Here is a 20,449-nt window from a genome sequence, read left to right on the forward strand (position 1 = left end):
GGGAATTGCCTTGAGTAGTGGGATGATGTATGCTAAGGTCCTGGCACTAAAAATGTTACTTACGTTATATGCTTATACAAAATCTTTCTAGATTTCTTTTCTAGGTTATAAGCTAAGTAATGGTCTCTAGTAATTTTATACACTGTTAATCTTTCGCAGCCAGGTAATCTACATTAATAATAAAACGATAGAACTGTAAAACAAAATCTATACAACAAAGCAGCTCCCTGTTCTAAGTCAGGGCATGGGCTACACCCGCAGGAAGCGCTGGGCGGACCTCCGACATCCCAGCATTCCTCGCGCTGCCCCGTAGCTCTTCCTGGCTAGTCTCTATGGTTGCGCCGGCGTGGGCCGTCTCGGCGCCTGGCGAGTACTGAGGCTCCCAACTTTGCGGCGGCTCTGAGCGCGGCGGAGCTCGGTGCGGCGCGATGTCCGAGAAGAAGCAGCCTGTCGACCTGGGTCTCCTGGAAGAGGACGACGAGTTCGAGGAGTTTCCCGCGGAAGGTAACTGCCAGGCCGCGCACTGGGCCCCGGCCTGGAGTGGAGCGGCGGCGGCGGACCTGCTCGCTGGGCCGGGGCGCGGTTCCGGCGCGGCCTCCGGGTGTGCGGGCCTCGGGGGCCCCGGAGCGTCGCTCACGGTGCCCAGGGCTCTGTGTCTCGGCCCCGAGAGGGCCAGGTGCAGCCGGGCCCCATGCAGTCGCGTGTGTGGCCTTCGATCTCCAGCCCGGGACTCTGTTTCGCTTCGTCGTCACATTTGGTTGTAAACTTCTCCAAAATTCCACAGTTGTTCAAGGCCGCCAGTGCTGCCTACTCCGAGGACCGTGGCAATGAGCCCTGTGAAGTAGGAAGGCAGAGTTATGTGTGGTGTACTCAGTACAAATTTTGCCTTAGCTTCCGCATTCTAAATTAACTTCAGAACTAGAGATGGTTCACACTTGTCGTTGTAGGTATAATACAGCTAATGTTGGAGCAGTTTGCTTTGATCTTGGGCATGTAAGTCCACGCTTTATCAGCACAATTCCACTGCCACAAATATAATTGCTGTATCAACTAGTATTCACGTAAGGAAATTGAAGTTTGGAACAATCGAGAAACAGGCCCAGTGTCAACACTATGGAAATGTTGAAGCTGAAATAGGGACACTCTGTTCACACCAAAACCCTTGCTTTGTGTGTTGAAGCTGTTACCCTTCTGTTTGCTAGATCTCTTTGCCCCCGTATGTTTTCGGAATTGGCTGATTGTTTGGAGTACGATTCCCAAATATTTACCTTGTTTTAAGAGAGTGAGTTCCTGTTGCCTTTCTGAAGAAAATTGTGGTCAGTTTGCACATATGGGGCGTCAAGCAATTACCACCTGACAGAATGTAGAAGTTGCCCCATCGTGATCTGCTGCAGCATAAAACCACATCACGGAAACATTTTGTCTCTTGACTTAGGTTGCAGTGTTTTAGTTCTGTGGAAGAGAACGTTAGTGTGCATATTACACAGCCTCATAAACCAATTCAGAGCACATTTCCTTCCAGTTAGGAGGCTACAATATATTATGGGATAGTTTACCTTTTGTTTTGGTAATGAATTTATCTGTTCAATGTGGTGTTTTGTTTTCAGGTTCATTAATAATCCTCTAACAGAGCTTGGTGGTAGAATTGGCTAAGTGAGGGCAGGATCCAACTCCTTCCAACTACTTACTTCAGGTGGCCTTTCTTCCTTATTCCATACGAGCTACACTGTTAGAATTTTGATTTGCATTGTCTAGTCTAACGTCCCATCCTGAAGCAGTAGAAATTGACATATTAAAAAACAGACCCTTGCCATTAAATGGCCAACTCAAGATCTGAAAGGTCTTTCTGACCAATATTCCCAGACAAATTTTATCTCTTACATTTAGTGTGTGTACCTATTTATAACAACTAGTTGAGAACTGGCTAAAGGATTTGAGAGGTAGCTGTCTCCTTATGATGTACTAGATTCTTTACAGCACTTTCGTCAACTTGTGTAGTGTCCTTCAGGGCCCACTTGCGAGCAGTAGTCTGTTCAGTGGTTACAGCTGGATTGTGTTTAGACATTTCAGTAAAGTTAAAGCAAAGCAACGCTTCTAAAGATAATAGGATGCGCAAGAGACTTCTGCCAGCATACACACCATATTATTTATTGCTCATAGGAATTTGTTGTCTCCAATGTATAGAATCTAGTTTGTGAAGTTATCTTTACATTTAGAATGAGAAATACTTTGAAATGCATTTGTTATGGAAGTGTATGCTTCTTCTCTAGTTACCAGTTAAATTGCCTTTCCGTACTTTTCATTACGGAGATTTTGCTGTATATAAAGTTATCCCACTGGTGAAATCACTAAATATTTACAAATGAAAACTTTTGATTACAAATGAAAAGAAAAATAAAACCTGTAAAAAAAATCACTGAAGAACTTTGTTTCTTTTAGAGTAAACATGATCTTTCACATTTTTGTGTCATTATGGTATAGATTCTCTGTTGATGCTGAGGTGTACATGGAGCACAAGTCTTCATTGGCATTCACATTGTCGGGAGAACGTTAGAAACACCTATTAGAATTTGGGTGTTTGGGTTTTCTTTTCAGTTATGAGTTCCCTGATTTGAGTTCATGTACTTTCCCTTTTGAAGATGTATTTGTCCGTGTGGTCGCCCTTTGTGACAAACACACCTACAGACTCCCTACTAGAATAAAGGAGCATGTCTCTTGTTAATCCAGTTTGGAGTTCTCTCTGCCATCTGTAGGGCATTTTACTTCTGAGAACTTTGTCAGTCTGAGAGTTCCATAGTAGGGCTGACTATTCTCGCGGTTAACTTGTGTGTGGACTGTACACAGAAGAGCCTGTCACAGATAAGTCATTGAACTATGTATTCATGGTTTGTTGGGAGTGTTGTTGCTACAGCTCCTCCCAGATAAGAACCTACTGGATGGGATTTCAATTTAGTGATCTTAAAGAAAGGTAAGAAAGCTTAAGTTAATGATTGTATGGAGGCCTCGTTGTTTTGGTGTGAAGTATAACATCTGGAGTGAGTCTCTGAAGGTACAAAGGAACAAATGTTCCATTTATCCCTCCAGTTCCCTTGTTTAGTCTGAATCTGTTAAATTGGCAATTCCTTACAATTATTCTAATTGGTGGGTATGTACTATAATGACCATTAAGTAGGAGCTGTTACAAAATCATGTTTAGAATCTTTGTGGAATGCAGTCTACACAATTTCTAGTTGTTTATGCTAAGTGAGAATAGACTTTATAAGAAAGCCATTCAAATTCAAAATTCTGGTAAGACTGGTTTTAATATATTTCTGGAGACCTTCACAAGGTTACAGTTTTAAACCCAGCTAACAACTTTGTCTACAAAACATTTCAAATCTCATCCATCATGCATTTAGGTTGGAGATTATAGAATTAGTTATAAAATTGAAGTTGTTGTATGATTGAGACTTCTAACTACTTTTTCCTTGTCGGACAGATATTGAAAGGATTTTAAAGTATTGTTAATTTCTTTTTACTGACATTTAGAAGTGGATGGTGAAAGAAGGAAGAAGCAGTGGTTGTTCAGATTATTTTATTCTCTTTTTTCCTTTTCCAGAACTAAGATATTTTGTCTTGCTTTTTTAGAATATTTAAGTGAAATTGAGTTTGCCTCAAAGAGCAGTAGGATTAGCAGGAGTTCTGCTGTGTTAACTATTGTTTAATTTTTCTATGATCAGTGATACTCATGTATACACTGAAATATTAGCAATACGCAACTACCCACCTCTTCATCTTATCCTATTAAATTCCTGGATAAGACCTTGGTATTTGCTAGAGAATGGTGAGAATCTGCTGAGTCAGACAGTGGGCTGGTGATCCCTGAAGCTGCTGCTGGATAACTAAGGCCCTCTCACTGGTGTCTGACAAAGTAAGGCATCCTGTAGAGGTCTCTATATCTGGTGCGTGTTTTCGTGTATCACATTCACATGACTTGCAGAGGTAAAAAATGGCCAGCATTTTGTGAGTGGGAACCAAGGAATTTAAATTAACATAGATGTATTTAAGAAAGACTTGTCATAAGAACAGTACCATTAAAATATTATGAACATTGAATACTAACTACACTAAAGTAATATCAGAAAGATTTTTTAGATGAATATAGGAGGAAGACGGAACAATTGTTAAATACTTTACATACTCTGCGAGTTGGTTTATGTAGTACCAAAGGGGACTTTGCTGATAACAGTTATTAAATATAATGTAGTCATATAAACAAGATCACTCAACATTTAAGTTTGGAATGGAGAACAGAATCTTGATTCTGTTTATGATACTGTTTTTAGGGTGTTATTGCTCTCAGTGAAAGGGAACTAGAGAACATGCTGTGTGTGTGTGTGTGTGTGTGTGTGTGTGTGTAAAACATCAAGTTCACATAGATCTCTCCACTTGGAATTCAGAACCACAGGTTCCTTACTGCTTTTTTTCCTTTTCAACATTTATAACTTCTCTAGTAACTCAACACCTGGCTACCATATCTTAAATGTGTTGTCTATTTATTTATGTTCTTTCCTGCTGGCCTGTCAAGTTCTGCCCACCTTATTTGGGCTTAGCATTCTATACGCCAGGGCACTCTCTCCCTCCTCACTCCTTCATTCTCTCCAGACTGTGTCACACCAACCACATCTTGCCCCATCAGACAAATATTGTCTTTCATTAGCTTGGCACCTCATCCAAAACTAGGTGTACATTAAATGTAAACATATTCTCAAATTTTCTTTGAGAAGAGTTACGTGATATATATTACCATTTACAATTTGCAGGTATTAAACATTTTAGTCCTTGTCAGTCTGATGGATGGAGCTGAGAGTGTATCATTTTTATTATGGGTCAGTTTCATTTTGTGGGTGTATGTGTTTGTGCGTAGTGTGGTATGTACATATGTACATGTTCATGTGTGTACATACATATGGAGGCCTGAAGTTAATGTCAGAGGCTGCCTTCTCCATCTTATGTTTGAAGCCAGGTTTATCAGAGAACCCAGAACGGACAAGTTTCACAAGGCTAGGTGGCCGGCAAGCCCTCGGGATCTTCTGTGCATGCCACCACACCCAGCTTTCCACATGGGTACCGAAGAGCCAAATTTAGGTTTGGATAGTTGCACCACAGGCATTTTACCCAACTGAACTATCTCCTAGTCTCTTCTGTTGATTTGCGTGTGACTAACCATTATACCTTTTTTTGAATTGCTAGCCTTCATTCTTAGTTTCTTTGCCTATGATTTATTTTTTTTTTCGATGTGAAAGATTTTCCTAATTGTATTAGCCTGCTTGGACTGCCAGAAGAAAGTACTACAGATCGAATGGCGTAAACAATAAACATTATTTTCTCACTCTGGTGAGACAGTGTTGACAGTTTCATTCCTGGTCAGGACAGCTCCTTCTCTTTTTTTGTACTGTAACGATGTTAGGAGGTTCACACCTTCATGACCTCATTCAGCCCAAATTATCCCCCAGCACCATGCTATTTATATTATTAATATAAATTTTAAAGACACACAAGAAGTATATCTGTATATATAGCATACTTTGCATATACATAGCATATGTTGTTTACGGGTGTGTGAAGATAAAAATGAGTAATCCCTATGGAAGTCAGAGCTAAGACTTGTAAACCAGAATGTTAGGCAGTACAAATGCTTTGTCTTTGAGTACTACTTGATTAACTATTGCAGTGCTTGTGTACTGAGCAGACAACAAGCAGTTGTGATTTTCAGTGTTTAACATTACTGTTTGTTAAGCTTTGCTCATTGAAAGATGAATTATGAAAACATTAAAGGGGAAATAAAAGTTGCAAAAGTTTGATGATCTTCTTTTGAAGTGTATCTTTATCTAATTTGGTAGCTGTGGTATTGTCTTTATTTTGGAAAAGGTTTCTCTACTTAGATTTCTTACCCCCAACTGCTTTCATAGTTAGCATGTAACAAGTGATTTATTCATTTTATGTATGTATATATATGAACCTGATATAGACCTCCTATAAACCTGATACTGAAGGATGGAGAGAGGTAATTTCTTTAGCTGCCATTGCCAATCCTAAATGCTTCACATAGTCTCTTTTACTGTTCATAATAGCTCTATGAGGTGTAGAGTTTTTACTGAGGACTTAGCAAAATAATAATAATAATAGTAACAACAACCAGGGTCACATTTAGTAGACACTGCATTGAAACAGAATTCACTCTCTGTTTGAATGTGGTAAGGAATATAAATGCTGATAAATTAGGACCAGTGGCTTTGTCACCAAATAGAGTACTTTAGTCTTGGGAAATGCCTATCCCAGAGAAAGAATCTCTAAGACTTAGTTTCTCCCCTGGACCCTTCATTACACATAGCCCTGGTTAAACTTGAACAATTTGATACAGTCTTTATTATCTGTTGGGCTTCTAGGTAAGATTTCTGTTTCCTTCTTCTATAGGATGTGTGTGTGTATGTGTGTGTGTGTTGGGATATTAGAACACAATCATAAAGTTCAACAACAGTTCAAAATAAAAGCAATTATTTCCATGCATTTAAAACATGATTTAGCACCATTGGAACAGATACTTGAGATGGAAATGGGGTGAGCATTTTGTTCAGTGGCTAAGAGAACCTCTTGCCGAGGACCTAGGTTCAGTTCCTAGCACCCACATGCAGCTCACAACCACCTATAGCTCCAGTTCCCTGAGGGGGTCTGGCCCCTCTTATGACACCAGACATTCATGTTGTGTATATATGTGCAGAGAGAACATTCATATACATAATTACATTAATCTTTTTAAAAGAGATTGAAATGTAGAGAGAGGTAAGTAAATGCTTGGTGGTGAATATACACGTTTGTATTATGAGCTAGAACCGGTTGGGTAGGTGAAGGCATTTGCTCTGCAAATTTGAGTTGGAGCCGGTATGAAGGTGGAATGAGAGATGGATTCCAACAAGTTGTCCTAAGTTGTCTTCTGGTTTCTACCTAACATGGCATGTTTCTTTGCTCCCCTCCCCCCAATAATTTTTTAAAGCTAGGATTTGTATACACAGGTAGCTAGAGACTGATCTTGGGAATCTTTAAGCCATATCTATTTTGGACTTAATTCTTAAATAGATTTCAAGTTGTTGGGAGTTGGGGGTTGTTTTTTAAATTGATATTTGCTTATTTTGCTTTTGATAGTGTGCATGTGGGTTTTGTGTGGGCAGTAATCTATTGGGAAATATTAAACAGCAGAATTAATTTACAAAGGTAGAGACCAAAGTCAGGTAGACCAAGTAGTAAATTTTGTTGAAATAACTCAGGTAGAAGGGTTTCGTGGGTTCTTAGTAGTGAAGTGGGATGATAGTGCCTGAATAACAGGAAGACAAATTGATTTAACTTTGGACTGCTTGTTATATATGGGGTGCTAGGAATACTGGGAGATGAGGGGTTTTGATTTTGCACTTTGAGTCTAGGAAATGGATGATGGCGCCCAGGTTAGGTAGTGCTGAGCAGTGAGAAGCAGGGTCAAAACGAGGTAAGATTTTTTAAGTCATAAGGGCATTTTTAGAGTAATGATTTTCTGCAACTCTATCAAATTAAACAAAATTAAAGGTACTGATAATAAAAACAAATATGTAGAAACATTTTACAAATAATATACAATTGATGAAAAATTGGGTTTGAATTGGTTTTTAAAGGATAATTAGGGATAACTATAATGGTTATATAGGTTACTTTGAGCATTAGTTATGGACTTCGTGCCACAAATAACTGAATGTTCAGTGGCCTGGCAGCACCACCATTTATGGATTGCCTTTTACTCTGAAGCTCTCCTTCCACCACAGTTAAGAGGAAGGTGGGAGAACAGTGGTGCCGTGCTAGACAGAAGTTTCTTGTCTGCTAAGCAGACATTGGATCTGTGGAATGCAGTACAGATGTGTTTGCATTGATAGCCTTTAGAAAGCAAAGTTCTGGGAAGAACCCATGTACCTGGAAGTGGAGAGTTGCTGTGGCTCCAGCTCCCATTGTGTCAGAGTTCCTGTTCCCACTCACTTGATAGTAAGTGCGAGTTGGTGTGTTTTCCTCATGTAATGCTCTACATATGCATCTATGATAAAATTCATTGATAAAATTCAGTTTCATTTTTGAGAATTTCATAGAACATGTTCTGATTGCATTCACAGCTACCTATTCCTCCCACTAGCTACTTCCAGGTCATCCCTCCTCCTCCTGTCCTCCAACTTTGTGTTCTGTCTCTCTCAAAAAACCTGCTGAGTTCATTTTGTGCTACTCAAATATATGCTCACGGTATGAAGACTTCCATTGGAGTGTAGTGTACCTACCAGGAGCCACACCCTTAAAAAACCTGACTTCTCCTCCTCCAGAAGGCATCAACTGTCCATAGTTCCGTAGTTAGAGCTGGAGACCCATGAACCTCCTCATGCTGGAATGCTCACTGACTTGATCTTGTGTAAGGCTTGTGAAGGCAACCTCACCAGCTGGGAGTTCATAAGTACAGCAGGCTGTCATATCCAGTAGCTGTCTATTAAAAAACATTTTTTTAATCTGGAGGCAAATAATTTGAAGTAAAAAGCTATAATTATTTAAATGATCACAATTCTGGCAATACATTGAAGTTGAAGGTTAAACTGTATATTCATTTATATATTAAAGGACATCATTAGACATTAATAAGGCATCTGTTTTAGTCAGGGTTTCTATTGTTGTGACGAGACATCTTGACCATGACAACTCTTATGAAGGAAAACGTTGAATTGGGGTGGCTTACATTTTCAGAGGTAAGGATACCAAGGAATGAGCTGACATGGTAGCTAGCTAGGTTTGTGAGTGGCACTTGCTACCATGCCTGACAGCCTGACATGGTAGAAGGAGAAAACCAACTTCTGTGAGTAGTCTTCTGGCCTCCACCTGTGTCCCATGGCATGTGCACCCGCGCACATAAATCACCAAGGAAACAGCTGTTTTCATGAATCCTCAAGCCTTGCCTGTGGTGTTTATTGCCTTCCTTGCTTTGTGAGACAGTTTCTTTTTCGAAGGACTGTATTTCTGCCCTTTCCTCTTTGTCCTACTAAAGCATGAGGTGCCTGTTTAAAGAAGGGAGAGGTAGGTGCTTTATTCTTAAGCCAAGTGCTCCTCATACTCAGTTTGCTACATTAGAAACTACATCATCCTAAAGAAAAAGACACGTAGGGTAAGAAGTTTGCCTCTTTTAGAGAAGCGTTGCACTTCATAAAACAAATCACTGACTCAGTCATGGTTTTGCTTCTCATTTTCTGCAGCATTTGGTTACAAATTAACAAGCTTTTCCCTCACAAAATTAAAAGAAGTAAAACCATCATGGAGACATTTGAATGACACCAAGTAATAACAATATTGAAATCAACATTTTGAATCAAATAATAACTTAGATTAAAAGTTTCTGGAACCCTATAATTTTCGTGTTTCTAAAAAGGCAATTGCTTCAGAAGACAATTAAGGTTTTGCAGTGTTTTTAAAAGACTTCATAAGCTTTCTCCAAAAAGTATTATATTTTTATTTTTTTATGTTTTTAACTTGCCTCTTTCCACACATGATCATTTCCTTTTTAGGGACTGGTGCGAATGGAAACCACTCACTTAATAGGAAATTATTTAGTTGGAAGTGTTTCAGGCCTGATGTTTCAGTGCCTTGCAGATTCTACCATTGTGGTTTTAGTGACAGATCACCCCCTTTTTCTCAAAAACTGTTAGGTCTTTGTTCATATTATTGTTTGGCTAATTTTGTTTTTAAACTTTAAACTCCCTTTCGTATAACTTATAAAATTTCCTAAAAGTATATTAACAGATTTTGACATTTCCTGTTTCTGTTCTCTACCCAAACAGCCTATTTACAACAGGGTTTTAAGACTGGAGGGATGGGGATTGATTCTTAAGTGACTATCTTTTGGTGAGGCAGCCTTTTTTCATCTGCTTTTGATTGTGGTGATGATTTATTCTCAAGCCAAAAGGGGAATGTAGAGTGATCTTTAAGACCCTTCTAGTTCCAGATATCAGTAGTTTTTAAATAGTCATGTCTTGACCATTGTATAAAATCTTGAAGTACAAAGCCTAAATTTGTTATAAGCCAATTTAATGAAGGAGTTTCTTTTGAATTTTAGTAAGAAAGGGTTTAGCATTACCATTTCTTTTGGGGGAATTAGTTAAGTTACTGAATGGCCAGAAAACTAGTAAGTCCAGAGGGAATATGGAGGCGTGAAGGAGTACTTTCCGCTGGTGCTCGTTTGCTGCACAGGATAATTAATCCAGTTGTTCTGCTACAAGGTTTACAGTCACGAACCTAGGCTTTTTAAAGTTTTCTTGTATTTTAATTGAAAAATTAAAGCCATCACATTGATCTCTGGTGATTTAGAGAAACATCTACTGTCTGAAATGAAGATCTTTAAACAATTGCTTTTTATTATGTGCCTATGTAAGTGTGGGCCACATGCATGTAGGTGCCCACAGAGGATGCCAGATTCCCTGGAGCTGGGGTTTCTGTTGGTTGTGAGTTGTGGGTGCTGGAATCCGAACTTGGCTCTTCTAAAGGAACTATAAGCACTCATTGTTGAGAATGGCTTTAGATTTGATGTTCCTGTTTTAAATAAAATTCGATCTTAGCATCTGTTGCCACTTTCGTGAAATAGTTTTCTCTGTGTTATTAATAATACAGTGATAGTCCATGAAGGAAATCATCTCACTCATATTGACTTAGTCGAATTAAGGGCAGGGAGAAGATAAATAACTTTAAATATTTAGTTATTAAAACTGGAAAATGTTTTGTGGTGGTGGCACACACCTTTAGTCCCAGCACTTGAGGGGCTGAGGCAGACTAATCTCTGTATTCAAGGCCAACCTGATCTACAGAGTGAGTTTCAGGACAAGCAGAGCTACACGGAGGACCCTGTCTCGGAGAACAAACAGACTGTGGTAGCAGGAGTAGGGCGACTAGCTAAGACGCCTTCCAAATTTCTGTTCTTTTCCGGTTCTTCTTTCTAGCTTTACACCAGAAAAATTTAAGTATATAACTGTAATAAAATACCCTTGTGGACACTACTTTGAATATTTTGAATCTATTACATATGTACATAAAAAGCCTAAATTGTACCTTTGTTATTTATTTTCTGAGATTTGTGTTATTTTCTCAACATCGACAGAACAGCTTACAGAAGGAAAATTCTATTCTGACTCACATATTCAGGGACATGTCAGCTCATCATAGCAGAGAGAGCCTGGCACCTGATGCATGATGTAGAGCTTGTTCACTTGATTGTAATTACAAAAGGTAGAGAACTCCACTGGCTAGCTTCCAAAAGCTACCCTTAGTGATGTGCTTGCACCAGCCAGACTTACCTCCTAGAAGCTCTGCAGCCTTCAGAATAGTGTCACAGGCCACACACCAACATTTAAACATAAGACATGTCAAATTCAAGCCATAAGACTTAAATCTTCATAGCTGTTCCCCCCTTTATTGAAAATAGATTTTTTTCACACATAATATATCCTGATTATGGTTTCTCCTCCTTATACTCCTCCCAGTTCCTTCTCAACTTCTATCTGATCTTTCTGTCTCTCACTGGAAAACAAACAGACTTCTGAGAGGTAATAATAAAGATAAAACAAAAACTAACACACTGGAATTGGATAAAACAAATAGAAGGAAAGAGCCCAAGAGAAGGAAGAAGAAACAGATACTGGACTCCTGGAAGTCATGATGTATACTCAGAGGACCTAATGCAGACCTGTGCAGTCCCTGTGCATGCTGTCTTTCTACTAGATGACTAGTAAGATGAAACTAACGGTTAGGGCATACAGAAAATACCAATCATTACTGGCTTTTGGATGGAGGGGAGGGAAATCAGAAATATACAAGATCTGATCTTACCTTTGTGATTAGGATTTTGTTCATGTTTCATAACCTTGTTCATGTGCTAAGTGCTGTTTGTTACTATATTACAGAGGCAAATATAATAGATGTTATTTCTAAGGAGATGAGACATATTTTAACTATAGTTATTTGTCCAGGGTGCTGTTGTGATACTCAAAATTTCTAGAGGTGGTGTTTTCCGAGGTGGATTTTTGTGCTGATTAGTTTTTTTGTCAACTTGACACAAACTAGGGCCATCTTGGAAGAGGGAACCTCCACTGAGAAAATGCCCTTACCATATTGACCTGTAGACAAGCCTTGATTAGTGAATGATGTGGGAGGGCCAGCCCACTGTAGTGATGAGGCACCTGAACAAGTAGCCAGTTATAGAAAGTCTCACCTTTTCATTTGTCTTACAGATTCAGAATTAACTTTAACTATAGAGTTTACCGAGGTGATAAGTGTCTCTTACTGCTTACATTAAGAAGCATTTGCTAATTTGTTCTAACTTAGTAATGTTGTCTGTTTGCTTGGCTAAGGTAGCAATGGCTGTGTGTCACTGTTTATAATGAGTACCCATCTTTCACTCCATAATTTTAATACTGGTTAGTGATCTTTTACTAAGTTGCAATGAAGTTCTGCAAAATGATCATTTCTAATTGTCTTTTTGTTTGTACTTCTACAAATGGAACTGTAAGGATTATTATCTATTTTTCTGTCCAATATTTGTTGTAGACTGGCTTTTCCCCCCTTATTCAGTATGCTACTCCTTTAAGTTTCTGTTAGTGCTGATGTTCTTTCTGGCATTTAAAATAAATATCTTGTCTAGTGCTTTGCTTGATAAGGATTTGAAATCAACCATTTCTTCAGGAAGCTAGGTAGCTTTTATAATGACAGAATAAACAAACAGTGTTTGAATTAACTTCAGAAGTAAAAGTCAACCAGGTACTGGGTGGGTTCAGAAGATGGGATAAGCATCAAATGTGTGATCATTTACAAAATCTTAAGCAGGCACTCAGAAGATTGTTCAGTGGGATAGGAATTAAGAGTGGTTGCTGTGTGGGCATAAGGGCCTGAGTTTGAAATCTCAACATCCGTAGCAAAGGGTGTTTAAGGCTGCACATGCCCGTATCCCCAGAACTGTGTGTGGGGGGACAGACAGGAACAGTCCCTGGGGCTTGCTGGCTGCCAACCAAGCTCCAGGTTCAGAGACAGAGACCTTAATAAGGTGGAGAGTGATGGAGTAGAGCACCAAATGACCTGGGCTTCTACTCATATGCATGTGCACTCCCACCAGTCACATGTGTACCCACACACACCAAAGAAAATTCTAATTTCAAAATATGAAGTATAGAATTGGGAGCTGAGTGAAAATTAAGATCTTAAGGGTCATTCGTCACTGTATAGTTTTCACACTAGAGGGAAACTCATACATAAGACAAATAACAAACTTGAGGGAACTATGAGTAGATTTGAATGTTAAAAATGTTTGGTTTTTACATTTTTGATACTTTTATTACAGGATTTTTCTATGTAGCTGAAACTGACTTGGAATTCATGAACCTCTGCTTCTGCTTTAGTACTGGTATTGCAGGTGTGTGTGTACTACACACTGGAAAAATACTTTTACTTTAAAACAAGTGTGTTAACCTGTAAAAATATCAGTCAGGTTTATAATGGTTATGTAAGCCTAAGTAGGTGCTTGGGGGCATATACTCTTGTCTCTGGGACAGTTTGGTGCCATAAAAATGAAGAAAGCAGGGAGCAATTAAAGGGCCATCCCCTAGGAGGCTAAATTTTTATCAGGACCCTAAAGAGAAGGAACAGATGAAAAGGGATAGTATGAATGTGTTGGGGGTTTTAAAATATTTTTTGAGATTATAATATAATAAATCATTTCCCCATATTCTTTCCCCCCTCTAATGCTCCCTTCTTGGCTATCTTTTAAATAAGTGGCCTCTTTTTTTCTGGCAGTGCTGCTGCTGGTGGTCATGTGTGTTCTTAAATACATACATACAACGCACACTCCGTGTAATGTCACCTGTCTGTATGTTTTAAGGACTCTGGTATTGGATAACCAGTTGGAAGCAGCTGATGTACACTTCCCTGGGAAACACTATTTTTCTAGCTCTCACCAATTGTTAGTTGCCTGTAGTTTTTTATTTCCTATTGAGGCTTCATGAACTTTTCTTCTTTTGTATGAGCATGTCTGTTGATATCATCTTTGTTCAGGTTATGCTTAGGCAGCCATGTTAGGGAGACTTCATGGGTGTAGCTTTTGATGTTTCTAAGAGAGACAATCTCACAGCAGACTTCTTTTTCCTCTGGCTTTTACAATCTTGCTACTCCGTCTTCTGAAATGATCCCTGAACCTTAGGTGTAGGAATTGTGTTGTAGATGTTGGGGTTCAGTTGGGATGGACAGGGTCACTTGTTCACTGCATTTTGATCAGTTGTGTGATAGTCTCCATCTATTGGAAAGCAAAATTTCCATGACGAAGAGTAAGAACTTATCTGTGGGTACATGGATAAATATTTAGAATGTAGTTAACAGTTGTGCCGATTTAGTAAAGTAGTAGCTATAGGTCCTCCTCCAAGATCCATGACCTCACTATCACTAGTCCTGGGTAGTTGGCTAAATTTGCAATACTAGGTATGATTCCCCCCGTTCAGCAAGCCTTAAGTCCAATTAGAGAATAAATGGTTTACAACTAGGCATGCCACCACTGCAACGTTAGTGTATAGTATAGTACCGTGCTGCTCATCATTGTGGTTCATAGGCACCATAGCTGGGTAGGACTGTTGGTTGCTTTCCTTCGGAAGGCTTGCATGGTGCCTTCTGGTACCATGATATATAGTCCTCAGGGGCTTCAGATCTCATCCAGTTCAAAATCTCTAGTCCATGTTTCCCAAATGCATGATATCTTTAGCAGTAGGGACTTACCGTGTCTAGTGTGAATGTTTGTTTTAGATTAAAGGTCATAGGGATAAAAGAGCAACTTTAGAATTATTTTAGGGGCTAAATAAGCAGAATTTGATGCAAGTATAAAAAAGGAATTTTAGGATGATTCCTGTGCTTTTCCTTCTTTAGGCCAGTAAGTTGGATTTGTGTCTAGAGTCAGTTACTTGTAGAATTAGAATGTGTAACGGATAGTTCAGCAGTGGAGCTGTATTTGGAAGTAGAGGGCAGATCAGAGATGCAGTTTCTAATTCAGGCATTCCATGAGGTAGTGTTCAAAAGCATAAAGGAAAGGAAATTTGGGGTACCTTATATTTCATTGTATGCCTCTTTCTGACTAATTAACTAAATATTGGCTTGTAATGAAGCTACCTAATTGATTAGTCCTTCGCTTGACTACTGAGTTGCTTTAGAGCTTGTGCTGTTGGTATTATTTTAGCAGTAGATATTTTTGTAAGAGTGTGTATGCATACATACACATGGATATGTATACACACGTGTACAGAGGCCAGAGGTGAATGTCAGCAGTCTTTCTCTTAACTCCATCAACTCTCACAGGAAGGACCTTTTTCCATTTCAGGCAGCTACCCCCGTGGGTACTGGGAATCTGAACCCAGTTCCTTATGCTCGCACACTTTCCTGAGCAACCTCTCCAACCCTCTATAGATATTAACCCTCTACAAGAATGTCCAGAGATATTTACACTCGTGTTTTTCTCTGAGGAAAGCTGACATCTAGCTATCTAAGTCTGTCCTTTAAAGCCAAAGGAGGGAGGAAAAAGAACGTATTAAGTAGAACAGCACCACTCCCCTGTGCATATTTATGTTTTCCTTCTGTAAAAGACAAACGGGACTTCCTGACGCGCATCTGTAATCTCAGTAGTTGGAATATGGAGGCAGGAAGGTCAATAATGTAAGGCCATCCTCCCACATAGTGAGTTAACACCGGTCATGATTTGTATGAAATCTTGTCTTAAAAAAAAAATGTAAATTTTATGTTGCTTTTTATTTACTGACATTTAGTGGTGGGTTATAATTTGAATTGGTTTCCTTTTGGTTCTTTGAGAATTCCTTTCAATGTCTTTTAATCATATTCACTTCTTCCCCAAAATTCCTCCCAGATCCTGCTCCCTTCCCTACCCACTCCCAACTTTGTGTCTTTTAACCCCCAATCCAATCAAGTCCAATCTGTGCTTCGCATATATTCTGAATGTGTGGCCGTCCGCTGGAGCCTGATGCACTTACTGCAGGGTCTTAAAGAAAACCGGAGTCTTGCTGTCAGAGCAGCTCTCGGTTGCCAGTAGCTCCTTACCTAGGTGTAGGAACTTGGTCCACATCCCTCTCCATGCTGGGATTGGAGCTTGCACGAGGCCGGTGTGTGCTGACAAAATCACTGTGTGTACCTGCCCTGTTGAGCAGGAGAAAATGAGAACAAGATAGCAAAAGATTCGAGATTTGTAGAGGAAGATAACAGTCTTTCTTAGGTAAAGTGTTAGCTGTTTTGTGAGTTGTGAAGATATTTAATGGCAAATTCTCTGAAGTTTTTATGCTTTTGGAAATAATGTATTAGAAATACTTAGGCATCTGTTTCCATTTTTAGACTGGGCTGGCTTAGATGAAGATGAAGATGCGCATGTCTGGGAGGATAATTGGGATGATGACAATGTGGAAGATGACTTCTCCAATCAGTTACGGTGGGTTTCAGCCAGGTTTCTCTTACAGATCAGTGTTGATTTGAAGCATGGAATGTACAGCGTACATAGGTAGCTGTCCTCTTAGAACTTTTGAGATGATTTTTTCATTATGTAAAATAAGACATTTCCTTCACCCTTTGGATTTCTAAACAGGAGTATTTCAGGAGAGTGCATACACCTTTTGTTCCTTCTAAGAAGGTAGTTAAGTAAAAGCATATTTGCTCGTTTTCATGAACTTGATCCTGTCAACATTTCTTTTCAGCCAGTATTGAATAACTGGGCCGAAATTAGAATCATAGATCTAATTGGGGAGCTCAATTAATGATCCTCAAATTTGGAGATTGGAGTTATATAGTGGTCTAATATATTCAAGAATAAATTCACCCAGGTTGCCTGTTTTGGATATTTCATATAAATGTTATTACACAAGATATGTCCTTCTGTATCCACATTCTTCCTCTTAGCATAATCTTTCCCAAATTCAAAAATGTAGTGGTGTATAGAAGTACATTATTCTTTTTCATAATTCAACAATTCTCTAATGTAAGACATTTTATGTATTTGTCAGTTTGTGGACATTTCTACTTTTTATTTGCTGTATGTGCTGCACACTTGCCCATATGTGCATGTATTTGAGCATGTGTTTTCAGGTTTGGGGGACTTTGAAGTGATATTTCTGGGTTGTATAGTAATTTTCTGTTTCAACATTTTGAAGAACTGTCAGACATGTCTGTAGTCACTAAAAAGGTTTCCCAGGAGCAACGTACAAATATAATATTGTTCGATTATTGTTTTAGTGAAAGCCATGAAGCAGTTTCCTTGTAACTTCGGCTTTCATTTCCCAGTGTGCTTCTTGACCACGCATATTTTTGGGGTGAGGGAAGTCTATTCAAGTCCTCTTTTTGTTTTTGAATTGAGACCTACTTTGCATATTCTTGGTATTAAGACCTTGTCAGGTATTCCGCTAGGTTGTCTTTTTTTAATTCGTTAATTGCAAAATTTTAAATTTTGGTGATCAAGTTTGTTTGTTTATTGTTACTTACACTTTGGGTATCAGATTTAGAAACTCATTACCAAATTCCAGATAAGGAGGTTTATTCATGTGTCTTTGTGGAAAAATTTTATAGCTTAGCTCTTTTAGCTTGAATGAATTTTTGCATGTAATGTGGGTGCAACTCACTTTTACATGTGAGCATCCAGGTTGCCCAGCACCATTTGTAAACAGTTAAACAGTAGCCAATTTCCTTCCTGTGTATAGCAGTATTGTGCTTGGGATGATTGTATCATTGGTAAAATTTTGATACTGGTATGAGCTTTGTAGATCTCAGAATTTTCTTAGAGTAGAAGTATCCAAGGATACGGCTGAAGGTAGTGTGCCCACTCTGCATGCATGAGGCGCTGACTCAGTCCTTATCTCCACCTAAACAAACAGCAACAGAAATTTATAGTTAGGAGTTGGGAAGATGGTGCACGCTGGTGTAGACACTTGTTCCTCTTCTGGTGAATTTCTAGCACCCACATGGTGGCTTACAACCATTCAGCGCTCTCCTGACTTCTGTGGGCAGTAAGCACACAGGCAGGACACACATGCATGTAGGCAAAGCATTCATACACATAAATAAATCTAAAAGAATGTTTACACTATCTTAAAATATACATTAGAAATAGAACATTAGTATAATATTTGTAAGGTTCTTGTAGAATAGTAGAAAAGTCTCATTCTATAAGTAGGTTCATTCATATATGAGAAAATTAATGAAAATTGCAAGTAATGAGACGACAAACAATTTTTTAATTACTATATTGATTGATACCCAATTTCCTTCTTATGGTTTCATTTTAGAGACTAAAATAAATTTGGTAATGTTCTAAGTTAGTGACCCAATCTTAATTGATTTATTCTATTCTGTCTTAGAAACAGCAGTGTCTTTGAATTCTCAGAGGGAATGCTAATGCTGTCCTTGTCTTGTGTTTCAGCGCTGAGCTCGAGAAGCACGGGTACAAGATGGAAACGTCATAGCATCCAGGAAGCAAGAACCTCAACATGGACTGTGGGCTAAATTCTAGGACAAGGAGCAAGGAAGGGATACTTTAAAGTTATTTCATTATCTGCTTGGATTTATTTTTGTTTTATAACAAAATAAATAAATGTTTTGATCTAATCTTTTTGGTTCAGATGTCTTGATCTTTTGCCTCTGTTCCTTTATATTCATGGTTTTCAAAAGACGTATTGACATACTAAAAGTCCACATTATAACATTTTTTAATATTAATTGAGGCTCAAACAGATGTTGCGATTCATCAGATCTCCAGCTCAGCACCTTTCTTGAAATCAGTGAAATCTCAGTCCAGTTTTATAAGATACTTCTTTTACATCACCTTAAACTTTAATGTCTTCTGTCTTTTGATAGTGTAGACAACATAACTAATATTTGTTTATAAGGGGGCCTTCAAAACCTGTGGTTTTAGAATATTAATCATTTTAAATCTCTGTAATTTACTTAGTTCTGAGTCAGTAATCTTACTAGTGGTTGGTAGAGTCCATTGGCTATTTGGTCACAGTTTTAAGAATAATATTTCTATTACAATTGAGAAAGTGGGTCCTGGATACTTTAGCAATATGGGTGTATTCTCAGCTACTGCATAATTCATGTCACACACAGAGTTTCTGGAAAATTATTACTGTTGCTATGCCTACTGTTTGGGAGATTTAATTTGGTGTATACAGGACTCATTGGAACTGGTAAATGATGGAATGGAATAAAGAACAAAAAAGAATTTGGACAGAGTAAATGCCATGTACATAGAGCTAGTATTTTCTGCAAAAGTGGTGTCTGTTACCCAATGGATGTGTCCTGCCTGCCTGTTACTTAAGTACTGTTCAGGCAGCTCCTGTGCTGGCAAGTCAGCCAGCGGGTGAGTGCTTCCAGCTCGGTCCAGCCTCCTTTCTCCATGAACTGAAGTATTTTCTGTAGTAGAGAATTATTGTCTAAACCCACAACTAGCAATAACTGGGACAGTTTATGGCTCATCAGGACTTTGTGGCCAGTAGCTAACTCAGAGGGAGGTGGCCCACTTTTAGCACGCTGATTTTCACCCAACACTGTATGGCTCCAGGGAATACCCTTCCCTCTTACAGTGCCTTGGTTCAGATGCCTGAATTGCTGTTTTTACTGTCCTTCCAACTGCTTTCCCAAACCTCTAAGGTGTTTTAAGGTTCTGCATCATATAATGAAACCTGTTGGCAGGGCCTACTCATATCATGTTGAGGAGACAGCTTCGGGGGTCTTCCTAGGATGCCCCGTCTGGGGGCTTTAACTTGTACATCTCCCCCTCAGCAGGAATGCCTACTTCAGCACATTATCCTGTACCACATGGGGAAAGGCAGCCCTTGGAAATGTCCCTGTATAAACTCCACCCTCAAGCAGGTCAAGCAGGTCAGCCTCAGTTGCAGGGCTCAGCATTCATTTTGGAAGCCATGCAATCACTCCCCTCTAGGTCATCTTTGGATTTGCTTTTTTATGTCTTAGTTTGTAAGTTTTTACTGTATTCCAGGAGGATACCATATGCTACCCGCCCTTTCCAAGTAAACAGGAGCAATACATCCCTCCTTTTAGGCCAGTGGTCCTCAACCTCTGGGTCATGACCCCTTTAGGGCTTGAATGACCCTTTTTTCATGGGGGTCACCTAGGACCATCAGAAAACATGGATATTTATTATTCCTAACACTAGCAAAATTAAAGTTATGAGGTAGCAATGGGAATAATTTATGGTTGGGCTCACCACAGCATGAGGAACTATATTAAAGGACTGCAGCATTAGGAAGGTTGAACATTGCTTTAGGTACCATCTGCTTTAGGTAGAACATTGTCAATTTGTAGTATCCTCAGTCCACTGTCATATAACATTAGA

General features: G+C 39.1%; 1 protein-coding gene across 1 annotated transcript; it reads left to right on the plus strand.

Moving 5' to 3' along the window:
* The first annotated feature begins 315 nt into the window (after window positions 1–315).
* Sem1 (SEM1 26S proteasome subunit) lies at window positions 316–18,699 on the plus strand. Its single transcript, XM_057776579.1, has 3 exons — window positions 316–504; window positions 16,444–16,537; window positions 18,515–18,699. The coding sequence occupies exons 1-3, from the start codon at window positions 429–431 to the stop codon at window positions 18,555–18,557; spliced, it is 213 nt and encodes a 70-aa protein (XP_057632562.1). The 5' UTR covers window positions 316–428; the 3' UTR covers window positions 18,558–18,699.
* Window positions 18,700–20,449: the final 1,750 nt, after the last annotated feature.

This window comes from Chionomys nivalis, chromosome 1 (assembly GCF_950005125.1).
Source record: "Chionomys nivalis chromosome 1, mChiNiv1.1, whole genome shotgun sequence".
NCBI classification, from domain to species: domain Eukaryota; kingdom Metazoa; phylum Chordata; class Mammalia; order Rodentia; family Cricetidae; genus Chionomys; species Chionomys nivalis.

Coding starts and splice junctions, on each gene's coding strand:
- Sem1 (XM_057776579.1), top strand. CDS start 429: ATGTCCGAGAAGAAGCAGCCTGTCGACCTGGGTCTCCTGGAAGAGGAC. Junction 505..16,443: donor CGAGGAGTTTCCCGCGGAAG/GTAACTGCCAGG, acceptor TTCCATTTTTAG/ACTGGGCTGGCTTAGATGAA. Junction 16,538..18,514: donor GACTTCTCCAATCAGTTACG/GTGGGTTTCAGC, acceptor CTTGTGTTTCAG/CGCTGAGCTCGAGAAGCACG.